Source organism: Dromiciops gliroides, chromosome 2 (genome assembly GCF_019393635.1).
Source record: "Dromiciops gliroides isolate mDroGli1 chromosome 2, mDroGli1.pri, whole genome shotgun sequence".
Classification (NCBI taxonomy): domain Eukaryota; kingdom Metazoa; phylum Chordata; class Mammalia; order Microbiotheria; family Microbiotheriidae; genus Dromiciops; species Dromiciops gliroides.
In genome coordinates this window covers 342,782,340-342,801,393 of record NC_057862.1, presented here as the reverse complement: position 1 = coordinate 342,801,393, position 19,054 = coordinate 342,782,340, and the positions used below count along the sequence as shown (strand labels likewise).

Sequence of the window (19,054 nt, the reverse complement as noted above, 5' to 3'; positions counted from 1 at the left end):
ATCTGTAAAATGAGCCAGAGAAGGAAATGGCAAACCACTTCAGCATCTTTGCCAAGAAAACCCCAATGGGGCTACAGAGTTAGACATGACTGAAATGACTGAACAACAAAATCACACAGAGTTATGCTTAGGCACCCTTAAGAAGAAGATGGCATGCACAATACAAATGATCTGTCACTGGTATTTCTTAAAACTTGGTGACACTTCCATTCTATTTCTCTAACCAAGCACTCTCCATATTGTTATGTAAGGTGGTGAAACAGTGTAATTTTGTGAATGGGGCACTAGATATGGAGTCAGGAGGACTTGGTTTCCAATCCTGTCTCATACATTTACTAGCTGTGACCCTGGTGAAGTCACTATAACTCTCTGACTCAGTTTCCTCATCTGCAAAATGTGGATAATTATTTGTTGTTATGATTTAAATGAAGTAAGGTGGGTAAAAGCACTCTTCACATGTTAAAGGGATCCATAAATACCAGCTATTTTTAAGGTAAATAACAGAGAAACCATTCGTTGGGTGCAAGATTCCAAGTTCCCTCACAATGTGTCTTTAAGACTGATTTAAGACAAAAGACTCAAGTTTTCCTAAGTATTCTAAATAAAGTTTGCCTATTCATCATTTCCAAGCAAAGGAAGTCCTTAATTTATAAACTGGCTATTTTGGGGAAAGTTTACAGGATCATATGTTTACCAGTAAGAGAACTTACTGGTCATCTGGTCTGACTCATTTTATAGAAGAGGAAGGTAAGGCCCAGAGAGGGAAATTAATCTGCCAAAATTCATTAAGTGGAAAAGACAGGATTTGAACCCCAATCCTTTGACTCCAAATCCAGTGTTCTTTCAACTATATCTTGGTGTTACAGAGTTCATCCATATGTTGTAGTTTTCCAATTCAGACAGTATTTTCCTACAGAAACAATGGATTTTGTTTCCCATGATCAGTGCCCGTAGGTATCCATGCAGTTACACAAATGCTAGTTATTACCACGAAATACATGGTATGCAATGTTGCATTTCAGTGACATTAAATAAATATAGAACAGGGTAGAAAGGCAGTACAGCATAGGACTGATCTTCGTGTCAGGAAGACTTGGGTTCAAGTTCTACAACTTATATTCAATCAACAAGCATTTGCTGGAGGATGTATGGCATAGTGGATAGAGAGCTGGTCTTGAAGTGAGGAAGCCCTGTGTTCAAGTGCCAACTCTAATGTAAACTAACCATGGGATTCTGAGCAACTCACTTAACTTCTCAGGTCCCAAGGCACATTCCTAAGGCTGTGAATTGCACAGGCAGTGCCTACCTAGAGGGAATTTCACCAAATAGGAATCTTCTTTATCAAAGAAATCAAAGGTCCAGTCCCTATCCCTAGAATAAAGTAAGTCTGAGAGTCATTTTATTAAATCATACATAAAAATTGTTCATTACCCCATATAGGCAAATCCATAATATAAAACAGGTAAAATAATATACTGTTACACATTAATAGCTAAACAAAATAGAACCCAGTTGTCTACTCATATCGGCTTGAGAATACCTACTACAACATTTCCATCATTTGGTAATTCACTCTTCACTTGAAGATCTCAAGTGAGGGAGAAACAATAAATTTTGAGACATTCCAATTTTTTTGCACATTCCCTATACCAAGTATTCCCTGAATTTTCAGAGAATTGCCATTCTTCTAGTTATCCAGGTTTACCACCTTGGAGTCATTATTGACTTCTACCTCTTCCTCATCTTTCAAATTTTATCATTTGCCAAGTCTTTTATGTGAACTCTGACTCCACAATATATCTCTAATCTATCTCTTTATTTCTACCTAACTCAGGTCTTTCTCACCTTTCACCTGGATTATTAAAATAATTTCCTAATTCATCTCTCTTCCTCCACTTTTCCCTCTCCCTGAACCACTCTCCACACAGCAGCCAAAGTGATTTTCCTAAAGCACAGAATCTCCATCTCCATGAAGAAAAAATACAAACTCCTTCATTTGACTTTTAAAGCTCTTCAAAAGCTGGCTCTAACCTACCTTTCCATGTTTATTACCCATTACTCTCCTTCCTGCACTCTATGTTGCAGTCAAACAGTCCTACATGCTATGTGCTCTATCTTATTGTGACATTCCACATCCCATTCTTTACACAGACTGACTCTCAAGTTGGAACTTTCTTCTCCAGCAATCCCTCCTACTACCCCCTCCACCCAGTTTCTTTCAAAACTTAGCTCAAGTGTCAGGAAACTCATATAGATTGGAAACCGCTGCCCCTTCCCCAGTGCCAGGGGTCTTCACTCCTCCAAAGAAATTTCTTAGTATATATTTTGCATCTAATTTTCAATACACATATAGTTTTCACCTATTAGAATGTAAGCACCTTGGGGCAGCTAGATGGTGCAGTGGATAGAGCACTGGCCGTGGAGTCAGGAGGACCTGAGTTCAAATCCGGCCTCAGACACTTGACACTTACTAGCTGTGTGACCCTGAGCAAGTCACTTAACTCCAACTGCCTCACTAAAAAAAAAAAAAAAAAGAAAGAAAGAAAAAAAAAAAGAATGTAAGCACCTTGAGGTTAGGGGCTGTTAATTTTGGTCTTTGCATTTCCAGCACCTCATACAAGATGAAGTGCTTAATAAATGTGTTCAATTATACTGACTTGAACTAAATTCATGAACCATTTTCAAAGTTCCAGAGTACATAGTAGGATGGCTGAGATTCCAAATTCTCCACTCCGCCATGCCTGGGTCTTTTTTCCAACCACCATCAAAGGTACCTCTTAATTCACTGAGCTCTTCAGAGAAGCACAGAATATAAGAAGGAATCATATAGCCCAGATGTTCTTACCTAGAAAGATTTAAGAGGGTCTGTGAATTTGCTTTTTAAAAAATATTTGATAATTGTGGTTTTTTTTGTTTTTTTGTTTGTTTGTTTTTAGTGAGGCAATTGGGGTTAAGTGACTTGCCCAGGGTCACACAGCTAGTAAGTGTTAACTGAGGTCAGATTTGAACTCAGGTACTCCTGACTCCAGGGCCAGTGCTCTATCCACTGCGCCACCTAGCTGCCCCAATAATTGTGTTTTAATATAATTGGTTTACTCTATAATCCTGTGTTTTCATTTATTCATTTAAACCATTATCCTGAGGGGCAGCTAGGTGGTACAGTGGATAAAGCACTGGCCCTGGATTCAGGAAGACCTGAGTTCAAATCCAGCCTCAGACACTTGACACTTACCAGCTGTGTGACCTTGGGCAAGTCACTAAACTCTCATTGTCCTGCCCCCAGCCCCAGAAAAAAACCTCACCATTATCATCAGAAGAGGTCCATGCCAAAACAGTCAATGACACAACAAAAGGTTAAGAACTTCTGCTCTAGTCCAACACCCTAACTCCTCAGATTTTATGCCAGATCTCCTCTAGGCTGCACAGGGGATAGAGTACTAGACCTGGAATCAGAAAGGCCTAAGTTTAAATCTAGCCTCAGATGCTCACTAGCTGTATAACTCTGGGCAAATCATTTAATTTAACATCTACCTGAGTTTCCTGATCAGAAACATGGAGATAATAACAACACCTCCCTCCCATGGTTGTTGTGAGAATCAAATGAGAAAATATTTGTAAAATACTTTATAAACCTTAAAGTGCTATCTAGATGTCAGCTGTTATTTTTGTTGTTGTTACAACTTCACTCATTATCTTTCCGTTTGCCACAAGACCTAGACAAAACTCAACCGTGAACTTTAGCAGAGACACCAAAGTCATGCTTTCATCTTGGAAAACAGAGAGCTCTTTCTTTACACATAAAACTGATAGGAATATCTTCCCACAAGGTATAAAGATACTCCTCTCAGGGTGCTCAGGACACTCTCAAAGGGGTGATGGGGACACTCAGAGCAGACGTACAATACAAGAGCCTGCAGATTTCAGCTGCCAAGACTTTCTGGCTTTTTAACTTAGAGATTCTTTGCCAGGAATTGCCTCAGCCTAGGCAGAGGTTGGTTGAGTAGAGAAGGACCTGAGTGTAGCATCCATTCCCCCACAAAACTTCAGTGTGAGAAGTAAATGGAAATGAGCTCTTCTTGTAAAAACCAATATGTGTTTCCCTTCAGTACTGCCAAATAAATAGTGATTTTTCAAATGTACTAATGCAAGAGAAAAAAACTGACAACTTCCCTTTATGTTAATAAAATTGCCTTGGCCTAAAAAAAGATAATAATCAATTTCCCAGAGCCACATATGTTTCTCTCTACTCTGTTATTTACCTGTCTTTGGAAAGGAAATCCACTTTCGGTTCCCATTAAATTATCAAACTGATAGAAGGGAGGGGGTGCAATGGGGGTAAGCTCTCAAAATTATTATTTTATGTTATTATTTTTATAGTTATTTTATCATAAGTTATTGTTATTTTATATTATAAGTGATTAGAATTGGATCCTGCTGTGAAATCCCTTTGCATTACTTAAAGGGTCAGTGTTTCCATAGAAACAAAGATTGTGTTCTTCCCTAAACTTGCACTGAGGGGATGGAGAGAAGAACATCAATGACATTCATGGCAAAAGCGAGGGGACAAAAACGAAAAGGTGATATTTAAGCCTGGTCTATAGAACTAAGTTACAGTCAAGAGAAGACAGAGGGTGTTGGTGGATGAAGAATCTGGCAGAAATATTGTCTTGTTCTTATAAAGAATGGAGTTGGCCTCCCTCTACCATTTCACTTCTGCCACAGAGTCTAAGAATCAGTTTCTTGTCAGTCCAGGAGGGTTAAATGGAGTAAGTATCTCAAGATGTCCCCTGGCCCTACTGAGATCCCTAGGGCCTGGAAATGATAATAACAGCACCTACCTCACAAGGTTGGTGGGAGGATCAAATAAGATAATATATGCAAAGCACTAGCAAACCTTAAGGCACTAAAAATTGTCAGCTATTATTATTATTAGAGCCTTTCAGAATTTATGACCTTGAATGTAACCTAATTAAGAAGAGAAGTATTTAGTACAGGCTGTTCCCAAGGAGAGGCAATAAGATATGCTCATGTGAACCAGACCCTCCAGGCACTGCCACATAAAGGAACCACCTAAACAGACTACAGATGAATGAATGGTATCCTTCTGGTGAAGCATGGTATCCCAGGGCTTCAAACTTGTCAATGCCAGTTGTGGATCAGAGGGGTTCAAACATGGAACAAAGAAGGAATTGGGTGGGCACGTGTGTGTAACATAATATGTGTGATTGAGTGGATAAATAACCAGCTTTGAATATAGCAAAGCCTGCTGCTGACATGTATTAGATTGCATGGCTCTGGACAAGTCAGTTATAAGTGAAAGGACAGTTCTCTGATCTGCATTAGTAAATAAAGTCATTTCACCTAAGTTCCCTATACTAGATGATAGAGAGATGGATAGTCAAATGAACAGATGGGCAGAGACAGATGGATGGATGAATGGGTAGATGGATGGTCAAGCAGACAGATACATAGATACATAGGTGGATAGATACATAGACAGACAGGCAGGCAGAGAGACAGACAGACCTGGGAGGAAGTTTCAGTGTCAAAACACCTTCCTAGACACATAAATACATTCATAAGATGTATTCACACATATATGCATCTTCACACATACTTACAACTAAATATCTACTATAAAGTAGTGTCTTATATTATATGTAGTAAAGGAAACTCTTATAAATAAAGTCTCTCTCTACCTATGCATATTGGGTAGCTATTCCATGACTTATAGTCCTAAAGTTTTTCCTGTGGCATTGAAAGGTTAAATGACTTGCTCAGGGTAATGTAACCAGTAAGTCTCAGAGGCAGGATTTGAAAGCAGCTCTCTATCTATACATTATACTATGTTGCACAAAATACATATATAGATATATACATATGCATGTATATGTATGTGTATCTGCACACCTACAAATATCTATACATATTTACATGGGTGTATCTATTGATACATACATACATACACAGAATATACATACATGGGGATAGATGGGTATTGAAATTAGGACTTCTCTGTCTCTTTTACTATTAATGTTAATAGAGAGGAGGAGGAGGAAAAGGAGAATGAGAAGGAGGGTTCAACCCCTACCTCTGATACATGTTGTATATATGTATAAATGTAGGTACATATACATACATATACTTGCATATATATGTGCATTATATGTATATATGTGTATCTGTTTATTTATTTATATAATGACACATATTTGTGACTCTAAAGAAGTCTTTTAATCCCTCAGTGCCCCAGGCTACTATTTAAGATTACAGGTTAGAGAAGTTCTAAGAACTTTACCAGGAGCTCATGACACCAATAAAATCAAAGATCCATTGAATACAGAATTACACATACACACATATTCTCTCCTTACATACACATATAAATACATATGTAGTTATGTACAAATAAATACAAGTATATATGGCTGTGAGAGAGTAGGTACATAGCTGCACAAGTAAAAGTCAGATAGGGTAGCTAGGTGGCGTGGTGGATAAAGCACCGGCCCTGGAGTAAGGAGGACCTGAATTCAAATCTGGCCTTAGACACTTTACACTTACTAGCTGTGTGACGCTGGGCAAGTCATTTAACCCTCACTGCCCCACAAAAAAAGAATGTCAGATGAATGTGGAAGAGATACTTCTGTATGTTTCCAGGGGTTTCCCAAACAGAGAAATGTGTGGTGGATAAAGCACCTGGAGTAAGGAGGACCTGAATTCAAATCTGGCCTTAGACACTTGACACTTACTAGCTGTGTGACCCTGGGCAAGTCATTTAACCCTCACTGCCCCACAAAAAAGAATGTCAGATAAATGTGGAAGAGATATTTCGGTATGTTTCCAGGGGTTTCCCAAACAGAGAAATGCTAGGGAACACTAGCCTAAGTATAGACAATCTGGCTTCACCCGGTACTCTTGATGTGAAATTTTCTCTCACCCTACCAGGAAAAACAGGTAACAGCTCTGGAGAACGGTAATATTTAAGGAGCTAGGGTATCTGTGAAAGCGAAGGTACTCTTTTTAAGACCCATAAATGTTCACACCATTAGAAGGGGTATGAACTAGACAGATCAAAACCTCCCTGTTATAAAATCTTTCCTTCAGTTCAGAAAGTTAACAAAACCAGAAACCTTTTCTCTATCCTCTACATACCTAATGTAGGGTAAATGCATACTTGCAGCAGGTTGGGACGGGAGGTGAGAACAAGATCACCAGAGGACAATGGAGTATGTGCTGAGAGTTCAGTGATGGGTAAGGTATCCTGTAGTATGTGTATTTGCCCACCAGGGGAGGCAACTGCAGTGTCCTCAGCACCTAAAAACTTTTTTTCTATTAGCTTGGAGTCTCTCTTCTGGCCCAGACTTAAAAGTATTTGATATTTGACAATCCAGATTGAGGGAGGTCACCTCACACTGTCTAGAGCTAAAGTAAAGGCCAGCCAAATGCTCAGTAGAGATCAACGTGGTACACAAGACAGAGCTCTGGAACTGAAGTCTGAGGACCTAAATTCAAATCTAAGCTCTGGCACTTTGTACTTATGTGATCATGGGCAAATCATTTAATATCTCTGGGCCTTATGTGAAATATATACAATATGGGAGTTAGACTGAAGTCCCTTCTAGCTCTTAACCTCTAATTCTATGATAGTCCAGAGACAGAGAGTCAAAAGAAGTAGCTCATACTCCACTTGCTATAGCAGAATATAGAAGTTTAGAGAAAGAAATGAAATGACATTAGCCCAGCCATTAAAAAAAAAACCCTGTCTTTTCAAAAAAATCTACCACAGCCCCCAAGAGGGATCATTCCTGAGTCCCTCATGTTTGGGTCCATTCCCAGTTTCTCCACATGCAAACCCTTACCATAATGCCCTTGGCTTAATATGGAAAATCCAGGGTGAGGCAGAAAAGGAGAAAGAAGAAAGCCAGTGAGGATAATCTGGGGTTTTAAACTGGCTATTTAGAAATATGGAAGGAAGAAAAGCCCATGGGCTGAAGTGACATTAGTCCAGCCACCAAAAATACTTGCTCTTTGATCTCCTTACAGGAGGAAGTTCTCCCATTTCAGAATGCTAAGTGGCAGGCGGCTTTGATGACACTTTATTACTCATGCATGACTAGTGTTGAGGCATTGTTTTTGCCTTTTCAGCAGCCAGTCCTTGAGTGCTAACTCTGACTCCGAAGACTCAGTCTGGAGAGGGAAATGTGAGGCTGCAAATCAGGGTAAACCATGATGACAGCCTTTTTAAAAATCCTTAGCCATGTGTGAAAACCCTGTCGGATCAATGATGGAGGCAGGAGTATTTGTAAGCATGCCATGTCACAGAGTACCAAGGGAGGCCTTTTATCTCTTGCCATTTAAAACATTTCATTTTCCTACTCATTAGCAGAGAAAATATGGCATCTCCTCAACACATACTTCGCAGATGTATCCTATAGTCCAGAGAGACCTAAACACTTTCACTGATACTCTATATCTAAGACTCACAGGCCCAGAACCAGGAACAACTCTAGCTATAAGCTTGACTTCTCCAGGCCTGTTTCCTCATTTTTTTTAAATTTGGAGGCAATCAGGATTAAGTGACTCACCCAGGGTCACACAGCTAGTAAGTGTCTGAGATCAAATTTGAATTCAGGACCTCCTAACTATAGGGCCAGTGCTCTATCCACTGAACCACCTAGCTGCCCCTGTTTCCACATTTTTAAAAGTAAGGGTTTAGACTAGATGATCTTAAAGGTTCCTTCCAGCTCTAGATTTAAGATCCAATGACTTGGGGGCAGCTAGGTGGCACAGTGGATAGAGCACCAGCCCTGGAGTCAGGAGTACCTGAGTTCAAATCCCGCCTCAGACACTTAACACTTACTATTACTAGCTGTGTGACCCTGGGCAAGTCACTTAACCCCAACTGCCTCACTAAAAAAAAAAAAAAAAAAGATCCAATGACTTACACCCATTCTTTTTCCAGTGTTCCCCTATACACATCATCCTCTAGAGGCAGGTCACTTTCCTTACTGATCTCTGAAAAACCATCTTCATTTCCGTTTTTGCTTTTTTCTTACACAGTTCTTCCTGCCTTGATCTTACTTCCTCTCTATTTTCCCAGTCTTCAAGGTACAACTCAATTGTCCCCCTCCTCCAAGAAGCCTTCCCTGACTATTCCTTCACACACTGATTTTTCCTTTCCCTGACCTTCTCTATTCATCCATAACAGAACATTGGACCTCAAGATCACAGGCTTATAGCTGAAAGAGTCTTCAGAGGCCATGTGATCCAATTCCTTCATTTTACAAATGAGGACACTGAGGTTCATTTATTGCTCCACGGTCATATACTCAGTATACTCCAGAGGCAAAATTTGAATCTAGATTCTCAGGCTCCACGGTCAGTGCCCTTTCTATGGTAGTCTCTACCACTCATTTGGACACGCCATCATATATTGTGCTATATTGTTAGAAATTATTTCATGAGGGGGGCAGCTAGGTGGCATAGTGGATAAAGCACCAGCCCTAGAGTCAGGAGGACCTGAGTTCAAATCCGGCCTAAGACACTTGACACTTACTAGATGTGTGACCCTGGGCACTCCAACTGCCTCACCAAAAAAAATGAAACAACAACAACAACAACAAAATTCATGAATAAATATCCTGACTCTCAAACCAAAAGATCAGCTTTTCAAGTATAGAAATGATATCTTAGAATTATTCTGACTCTCCATGGCACCTAGCAGAGCACTGAAAGCTTAAGCTAAGCCTTGAGTACATGGTAGGGGCTCTATAAATACTCCCTGGGTCAAATTTATTACTATTTTTTCTACTTTTGTTTTGTTTTCAGTGTAGAATACGATTTCCGACAGCAAGAGGGGAGGTTCCATCAAGTCCTAAGTAGTCTGGACCAAGTAGAACCACCACCAGAGACAGCCCTACCACCAAAGCCGCCAGCAGAGCCTCCTGCTCCTGAAAAACAGGACTTACGGAGGAAAACCAAAAAGGTGAAGAAGAAATGTTTCTGGTGGATTTGAGTTTGTTAGAGCACCGCACTCCTCAAACTGCCTTCCCAAGGTGGGGAAGCCAAGTGCCATGTCCTCTCCTGCTTGGTAGCCAAACTGCTCAAGAGACCACCAAGGTCATCCCAGGAGGTGTCCAAAATACAGTCCTAATCAGAGATGGGACAGGCAGGCCTCAGCAGGGTTGGGACCAGTCACACAATGGGACTCAAAAGCAGAAGGAGCAGGTCCCACTTGCTAAAGGTTTTGCAGATACTCCAATGCCAACTTGCAGAGCTCCCTTTCAAACATATTTGGTTTCATAGGGCAGGAAGAAGGTTGCCAGCAGCCATTCACATGCTCTTTCATTACCCCAGCACCCTACAGTGACCCACCCACCTACACCATGAATATAAATACTCTCTGACCTAGGCTCACAGACAGGGAAAGGGAATAGGTTCAGAGACATGGGGGTACCCAAAGGCTACTCCTCGGCTATCCTAGGAAAACAAAGAGCCCCAACCCACAGGTTTCTGAGACATCAGCAATATTTAAGCACAAAAAGAGGTCAAACGGCATGGTAGCCCTAATTTGTTGGTAATTTTTCATTCCTTAATTAGAAATTTGAGCCCAAATTAATTATTTAATAATCTTGTGACAATTAAATGTTATTAGGACTTGCAAAGAGGTCCTAATTCTAAACACGTGCGCACACACACACACACATCCCAATACCCTGGTCAGGATTATAACTGGTTGCCCATTTTATCATCCACTGAATTTTCAGCAAATAAGCATGGTATAGGAAGGATAAGAAGGATTTTTGTCATGACACTCATGCACACGTGTCATCTAGTCATAGATCCCCAGGGTTCCCCTTAACAAGGTAGGAACAAGAGGATCTGACCCCCTTTCAGCCTCTCTTGTAACCAAAAAATAATTAATTATGTAAAACCAACTAATATGGCAGCTGAATCTAACCTTTCCTGTCAGTAGAATGTAAGCTCCTTGAGGGCAGAGACTGTTTTGTTTATGTTTTTGTATCCCTAGCACCTAGCACAGTGCCTTGCACACAGTAGGTGTTTAATAAATGGCTATTGAATTGAATTGGCTGAGGCCTCAATTAAATCCCCATGAGATTTTAAAAAATAATATTTAATGCCACAATATTCAGGTGCCCCTACCCATTATTCTGGTTTTTTTTTTTGTATTGTCAATTTTATAATAATTCCATCATATGTTCAGCTATTCCAATAGCCTTGCTGATCATTTCAAATCAGCTTTAGGATCCTGCAGTTTATTAATCTGAGGCATATCTCTTCACAGTGAGCTAGAAATGAGAGCCTGATGGGAAGAAGTTGCAGAATTGGGTATGGAGATAAATCTCCTATTTCTACTAAGCTCTGATTTCTTATGAGTACCCATGGCTAATTTCCCCCTAGATTCTAAACCTGAGAGAGCAGTCTAATTTTAATGGTGGACAAAATCTCAAAAATAATGTAATTAGATTTCTGCTGTACATTCATGGGGAGTGAGAGCAAGGGTCAGAAAGCTTCTTGATTAAATTAAACCCAATGGAAGCTTGTTAAGACAGTCATCTTTCAATACAGGAGAAGTAGAAGAGACCCACTCAGAGTGTTTATGGGCTATAGAGATCTGGTGTATCATTCAATGGAGGGATTCCTAATAGGCCAGTGGTGGAGTCATCTGGTGGAGATTCTGGAGGACAGTCACCTACTCATGGTTGTACACAGGAAGCACTGGCCCCATCCCAAATCGAGGCCTCTTGAGAAAATCTCACCAACAGTGTCACCTTCCCACATGACGGCAGTGCAGTCAAACAGAGCCATTTCAGTGCAAGGAGAAAAATTTCAGGAAAGTTGCCAAGAAATCACATCACAGAGTTGCTGAAGCAGCTTCTGTCTAATTTCTAGGGTAGTACCTAGCCTCACACAAAGAGACTCTAATAAGGCCCAGAATGCACAAATAAAACCAAGGAATGTTATAAGAAATATGCTTATCATAGAATCTCTTCCTGAAGCCACCTTTAAATACAGCAATAGCTAAATGCCACAGATACTTATTTCTGCATCTCTGTATGTACAGCCAATTCTCAAATGACCCCATCTATGAAAAAGATCAATAATATGGATAATTTAAAACAATATTAATCGAAAATTCAATTATACTTTGTTTTGGAATATGTGATTTTTTTGCAGTGCATTTGCCATCTTAATTATTCCTTAAGTTAATTTTAAATGTCTATTTCATCTGAACACATATCAACTATATTTCAAGAGGGTGGCCCAGGACTAAGCTGAATAATTTAAAGAAGCCAGGATGTGGGTCAATCTTTCTATGTGGATAGCATATACTTGTAGAAATGACAGTTTATAGTGTAAGGATGCCTATTAGATAGATATCCACAACTACACAAGCCCACGTAGACCCATGTATGTGCTCTATTGCAGGAACTCACAGTAGCCTCAGAGAATATAAGGGGATCAGGACTAGGTTCTGAAAACAAGCAAAGAAAAACTGAACAGGAAGGCTAGCAATGGTTTTATACCAAAGCACAGTCCAGCTGCTCCTAGGACCTGCTTCTGGAACAAGAGAAGGGAGTTCCTCAGTATTAAGCCTGTCCAAATCATGGAAGTGAGATGAGCCTTGTCACAACTTCTCTTTCCAACCAATAAAATGGTCTCTGAATTATTCCAAACTCCCATTAAAACAGTAAAAACAAAAACAATAACAACAACACAGAGAAACCCAAACCCCTACTCATCTCCTCACAGGAAGATAGACCTTCTTCATTGTAAAATAATGTATAGCATCTGCCACCATGATTTTACCGAAATATTACACTTGAAGTTACTCTTTTTTATGGAGAAAGATCCATCTAGCAAAAAATTCTTTTGTATAACATAGAGGAAACATGGACTAACACCAACACATTCTACATTGTGGGAGTTTCCATAGCTACTTTCTCCGTAGTGGAATTAAAAAAAGATTACTCACTATACTTGGTACTTAAAGCTAGCTGCTCCATAGAGCATCTTCTTTAAAATGACATACTAATGTAATGTTTTGTAAATTTCTAAATGGTTTTAAATGGGATATTATCTTTTTCAATAAACTTACATATTTTTCTTAGGTTTTAAGCCTCATTTACTAACTCTGACCAGCCTGACCCAGTCTATAAAATATATACCTGGGGAAGAGGAAAAAAACAAACAGTATTCACTTCCAATAGTGGCATTCAATTCTCTTCACAGATCTGGCTCCAACCTTTCTTTCTAACCTTCATGTACTCTATGTTTCAGCTGAACTGGATTGATCTATCCCTTTTCCTTGTCCTGCCTTCTCCCACCTCCATACTTTTGTCTAGGCCATCCACCCTTCGACAAATGGAATCAGTTACCATTTTAACTTTCTTTTATTTATTATTTATTTATTTATTTTTGGTGGGGCAATGAAGGTTAAGTGACTTGCCCTGCATCACACAGCTAATAAGTGTCAAGTGTCTGAAGCCGGATTTGAACTCAGGTCCTCCTGAATCCAGGGCTGGTGCTTTATCCACTGTGCCACCTAATTGCCCCCTTCTTTCTTTTAAGCCCCAACTCAGTGTCTAACATTCATAAAACCTTCCTGACCCACCACACTACACCTACCCCAAATGAAAGCAATCTCTCTTTTCAATATGTCCTAGAACTTTGTCTGTATAGAAATCTCCTCTGTACTTATCTCTGTAGCACAGTGATTTACCTACATGGCCTACTCCCCAATAGACTCCATGAGAACAGAATCTACATCATATCTATGCATTTTCAGTCCCCTTGTACATAAGGGGTACTTAATAAATATTTGCTGAATTGACAAAGACAGACACATCTGGGCTTCCGATGATGAAGAATGGTGAAAGTTGGCATTGTCAGTACTCATTGAACTGAGAAGGCTCTGAGAGAGTGGTACCTACTCTGGACAAGTTTCTGAATTGCCACAGTGACCACCTAAGGAGGGCCCTTGGGATAGGAAGGGAGAGGACATCAGCAACAAAGGTTCCATGGGAACCTAAGCTCTGAGTCCAAGAGATAGAATTACCTCAGGGAAAACAACATGGGTGATAAGAAACCACATGTTGGCATTTCAATAAAACTAGCACAGAAGTAACTACATTTATGGTGGGGTAGCAGCTTGAGTACTGGACTTGGAATTGGGAAGATCTGAGCACAAATCCAGCCTCTATCAATTTCTACAAATGCTATCCCTTGAAAGTCATTTGTCCTGTCTAGGCCTTAGTTGCCTTATGGATAAAATGAATCCATGACATTAAAGCCTGGGCCATCTTTATCCCCAGTGAAATAAAATTAGTTGTCCAAATCACATAGCTAGTGATGGTGGAATGAAGTCTAAAACCCATATTATTGGCACAAGAAAAGTATGGGAGGTTGACTGAACAAACATGGTGGTGGTGATGATGATGGTGGTGGTGGTGGTGGTGGTGGTGGTGGTGGTGGTGGTGGTGGTTCAGTCATATCTGACTCTTCAAGACCCCATCTGGGGTCTTCTTGGCAAAGATAGTGGAGTGGTTTGCTATGCCCTTCTCATTTTACTGATGAGGAAACTGAGATTAACAGGGTTAAGTGACTTGCCCAAGGTCACACAGCTAGTAAATATCTGAGGCCAGATTTTAATTCAGGAAGACGAGTCTTCCTGACTCTGCACCCACCACTGTCCACTTAACCACCTTGTTGCCTCTTAATGAAGAGAATCCCATAGCATCATAGATTTAGAGCTAAAAATTACCTTGGAGGTTATCTAGGCCAATCCTCTCATTTTACAGATGAGAGATTAAGATTAAGTGAATTGTCACACAAATAGCAGGTGATAGTGGCAGGATTTAAATCTTGTTACCCTGACTCCAAATTCAGGGCTCTTTTCTCCAATTCCTCTTCCCTCACAGTCTTGAAGTATTGTAATTTCATTAACTAAACTCAGATTTCAACATACACTTTATTTGAAGAAGTCCTTTTTTAAGGTCCATGCTAAGAAAATTGTTATATGCTACCAAAAAAAAATTGCTTTGTTTTATTTTTTTAAAGGAAAGAAAGAAAATGATTCAATAGGCACAGTTGAGCTAGATTTTGGGGAGTAACAACAACAAAGCTTGGGAAAATGCTGTATCCAACATTTGTTCCCTCTCACTACAGTGTTATTCAGCTGCCTGAATGGGGCTATTTCTAGCTTTGAGAACTTCTCTATACAGCTTCAAGTTTAGCCAGGCTTCTATGAATTAGTTAATGTTCCCAGGTTTCCGCCCAGTATCAACTGAGCTCCATTCTGAACTCTTCCAAACCCCATCTAGGGACACAAGAGAATAATAGATCACAGATTTAGTGCTGGAAATGACCTCAGGAGCAACCTAGTCCAACCTCAGATGAAGGAACTGAGGCCCAGAGAGCCTAAATGACTTGGAAGACAGCCTGGCTCTCCCACTACCAAATTGGTCCTATGCCACTTTGAGTAGTAACTGTGGGGCTTGGTCTTCAAATAAGAAGATAGAGACCAGAGACTTTGTTCTGAGTTTTGTCAAATCAGGCATGACTCTGGGCAAGGTTGAAGTTTCCTCGCTGACAACATTTGCATTCCCCTGCATATAACCTGGTCATGTTCCTGCCGTTCTTCACTCTGTCTTTGTACATGAGAAGATCTGATCCTAGAAAACCACTGCCCCATCCAGTACATTTATCATGAACACAGTTGAAACTCATTTCAGGACAACTCATTGACATAATTAAATCCCAAAGTGCTTTGCACATTTTACCAAGATACCGCTTCATTGTATAAGAAAGAAAATGAGTGTTGAAATTAAAACAGATTGTTAACTATTGTATCCCTTATTTTTTTCATTAAAATGACAATGTTTATTATATTGGACATGTTTTATTTCCAATGAAATGCTATTTAAATGAAACTAAAGGTTCATTTTCTAAAGAACCATTTTGAAGGGCTTCAGAGGGAAACCTTATTATTTTGGCTTAAACCCAACTGAAATGAAAAGGTAAAGCAATCACATAAAAACAGTTATCTAATTTGAAACAAATAAAAGCTTGTATTATTGGAAATTTATAAGAAATAGCTTCTATATGGTCTTATGATCTTTAAATATGCTATATTAAATCACATCCTACCAAAGCCTAGCCTTCCTCATGGAGAAAATGTGATAATCATCAATTAAGTGCCAAGACCTCCACTCCACATTTGAATTTGGCTTTATAAGTAGCATAGGCATTTCAGGATAGACAGAACATGGTCACAGTGACACTGAAACTTCTTACGTGTCAGCCAAATAGAGTGAGTCATTTGGGCAGTTTATTTAAACAGTTATGCATTCTCAACACTTCCATGGAGTTCAATGAGACCCTTGATCAAGGATGATCCCATAAGGAGAAATAGTATACTGGATGGAAAAGAAAAGATAAGAGGAGGAATTTTCCTAAGGATAGAAACAAAACACCTTTTCCTGGTGTGAAATAGAAGAAGAGAAAAACATGATATTTGCAAAATATTTGATGTACATTCCTTCTGGGAATGATTCCCAGTCTCATCTTCAACAATCCTGATCCTCCTTAATAATGCTAGCATCTCTCCTCTGAGAACATCTCCAACTTCTTTTGTATATGTCTTGTTTGTACCTAGTGGTTTGCATTTGACCTCCTCCATTAGATTGTGAGCTGCTGAATAGAAGGGACACCTCTTTTTTTGCCTTTCATTGTGATCTCCAGCACTTAGGACAGTGCCTGCCACATGGTAGTGTTTTATACAAATGCTTGTTGACTGGTTGTCCACCTTCCTCAAGGCTTGCCTGATTTCTCCAAGCAAATTTCCTAGTCACCTTACTCTTGCTTCATGTCTGAATACTTTTGCACTCTGTACTTCATGATCTGCTTCTCTCTTTGTTCTCCAGTTGTCTCATATTTGTTGTCAACCCATGTAGGTAGTTAAGTGTGTGGTAAAAGGCTTCTGAAATAAAGCTTAGAACATCATACATAATAGAATACCCCAGAACTACAGAATCATAGATTTACTGCTGGAAGGGGTCTTGATATCTCCTAATCTAATCCCTTGAGTTCACTCCTTGATGAAGGAAAACATGTTCAGAGAAGAGAACTGAACTGCCCAGGACCAGAGAGATAACAACAGTCAGGACCCTAGTTCAGACTCTTTCTACTATAACACATTGCCTTGAAAGATCACAGAATCCTTGAATTTAAGAATTGGAAGAAGAGACATCAATGACTATCCATTCCAACCCATACCTGAAAAACAATCTCTATTATAATATACTCAACAATGCCCATGGGGAAATTCCTTAAAGATCTTCATTGTGTGGGGGCAGGGGATGCTCTTCAGTTTGAACTATTCACTTTCCTAGAAAAATAAAGATGACAGCACAAAAAATTCTCAGTCTTCTTCCATGTGCTTCTCTTCTAGAATCTTAAAGTCCAAAAATACTCATAAAAATTTGAACAAGAAATTCAGATTACTCAGTTCCTCTCCTTCCCAGAACAAAGAAAATTATAAACACATGTTTAGCAAAAGGGGACAGAAGGAAAAAATACCAAACCAAAATATGAAAAAATAATCAGCATTGGAGATAGAAAGCTTCTCAATAAGAAAATGGGAGATCAAAGGTTGTTTATAGGATTTAAGAGCTGGAAGAAACTGTAGAAATGTACCTAGTTCAAACCCTTCATTTTACAGAGAAAAAAAAATTATCAGAGTTAAAGTGATTTTTCCAAGGTCAGTAGTAAATGGGATTTGAAACCATGTCCTCTGACTTCAAATCTATTCTTCTTTCCACTACATGAGGCTTTGAGAAGAGGTATAAAATACAATAATATAAACAGGGGGAAAAATTCAGAAGACATAGGGCTAGTAAAGGGAAGCCAGAAAAATGAAAAGAACCAAGAAGAATCCTGGAAAAGAGGATGCAGTTGTTCCCAGCTCATCTATGTTTATGAGCAGTACTGATAAGTAATAATGAAGAAATCTTTATAGAAATCTATGGAACTGTAAGAATATTCTATGGGAATAACATGGAGGGAAGATTGCAGAAGTTGGAGTCAGAAGAATAAAGGTCTAGTTCTCTCTTCCAGAAACTGCCCAAGAGACCTGGGACAACTCATTGTTCTTTTCTGGACCTCAGTTTCCTCCTCTACTTACAAAAATGAAGAGGTTTGATGTCTCTAAAATTCCTTTTAGCTAGAAAGGTCTATGACTCTATTCTATAGCTCTGAGTGAATAAAAATCCTATAACCTGCTCTATCAATACCATAAAGATGAGGAAACATCCTATTATGATCTTTATGGTGCTGTTAAGATAGCCAGTGTCATCAAGGCCACCCAAAGTCATTATGGGACATGATATTCTATTATAGGTACTAAGGGGCTCTTCCACTGTCAAACAAATTGATATTAAAAGACAGGCTTTATAGGGATAAGGCACTGCCAGAGGCTACTATGTCCAGGGGATGTTCAGCTGAAGCCACTAGTCTCCTAAAAGGGTAGGATGAAAGAAAAAAAATGACCCCTAGGCCAGGAAAAAAAGCAAATTGCTTGTCCATGTTGGTCCATAGGATGATTAATTTAGCACTACAAGAACAGATCATTAATTTAGAACAAAATTAGAGTTTGTTTATTCCAATACCCTTATTTTATAGATTATGAAACTAAGGCCCAGAGACATGAAAAGACTTCTTCAAGGTCACAAAGGGAGTAAAGTGAGGAGTTCAACTCAACTTTCTTTCAATGCAACAAACATTTATAAGTATCTCCTCTGAGTATGCAAAGGCGAAAATGAAATAGTCCCTGGCCTCAAAGTGCTTATCCTCTACTGGGGTGGGGTGGGGGTACAATTTACACATAAATAAACACACACAAAGAAATTTCAAGATGGAGAGAATGCTAATAACTAGGGGTGGGATAGAGAAAAATGCTGGGTGAGTAAGGGGGGAGTTTTTATTCTGGGAATAGCATCTGACCTTGACATAAGGAATATAAGGAAGAACAAAG

The 19,054-nt window shown here is 39.4% G+C and overlaps 2 protein-coding genes across 5 annotated transcripts in view; one reads left to right on the top strand and one right to left on the bottom strand.

Moving 5' to 3' along the window:
• DOCK2 (dedicator of cytokinesis 2) overlaps nt 1–19,054 on the bottom strand; it is a 500,741-nt gene that overhangs the window by 225,308 nt on the left and 256,379 nt on the right. The gene's annotated exons all lie outside the window — the stretch shown is intronic.
• Nucleotides 1–19,054, top strand: part of INSYN2B (inhibitory synaptic factor family member 2B) — a 151,787-nt gene that overhangs the window by 115,835 nt on the left and 16,898 nt on the right. For 3 of the 4 annotated variants that reach the window (XM_043986514.1, XM_043986516.1, XM_043986515.1), the window contains one exon: nt 9,829–13,088. The exons of the other annotated variant lie outside the window; for it this stretch is intronic. In XM_043986514.1, the coding sequence (XP_043842449.1) occupies nt 9,829–10,015 (187 nt within the window). In that variant the 3' untranslated portion in view covers nt 10,016–13,088. Of the gene's footprint in view, nt 1–9,828; nt 13,089–19,054 lie in introns of those variants that run through there. 4 annotated transcript variants of the gene reach the window in all.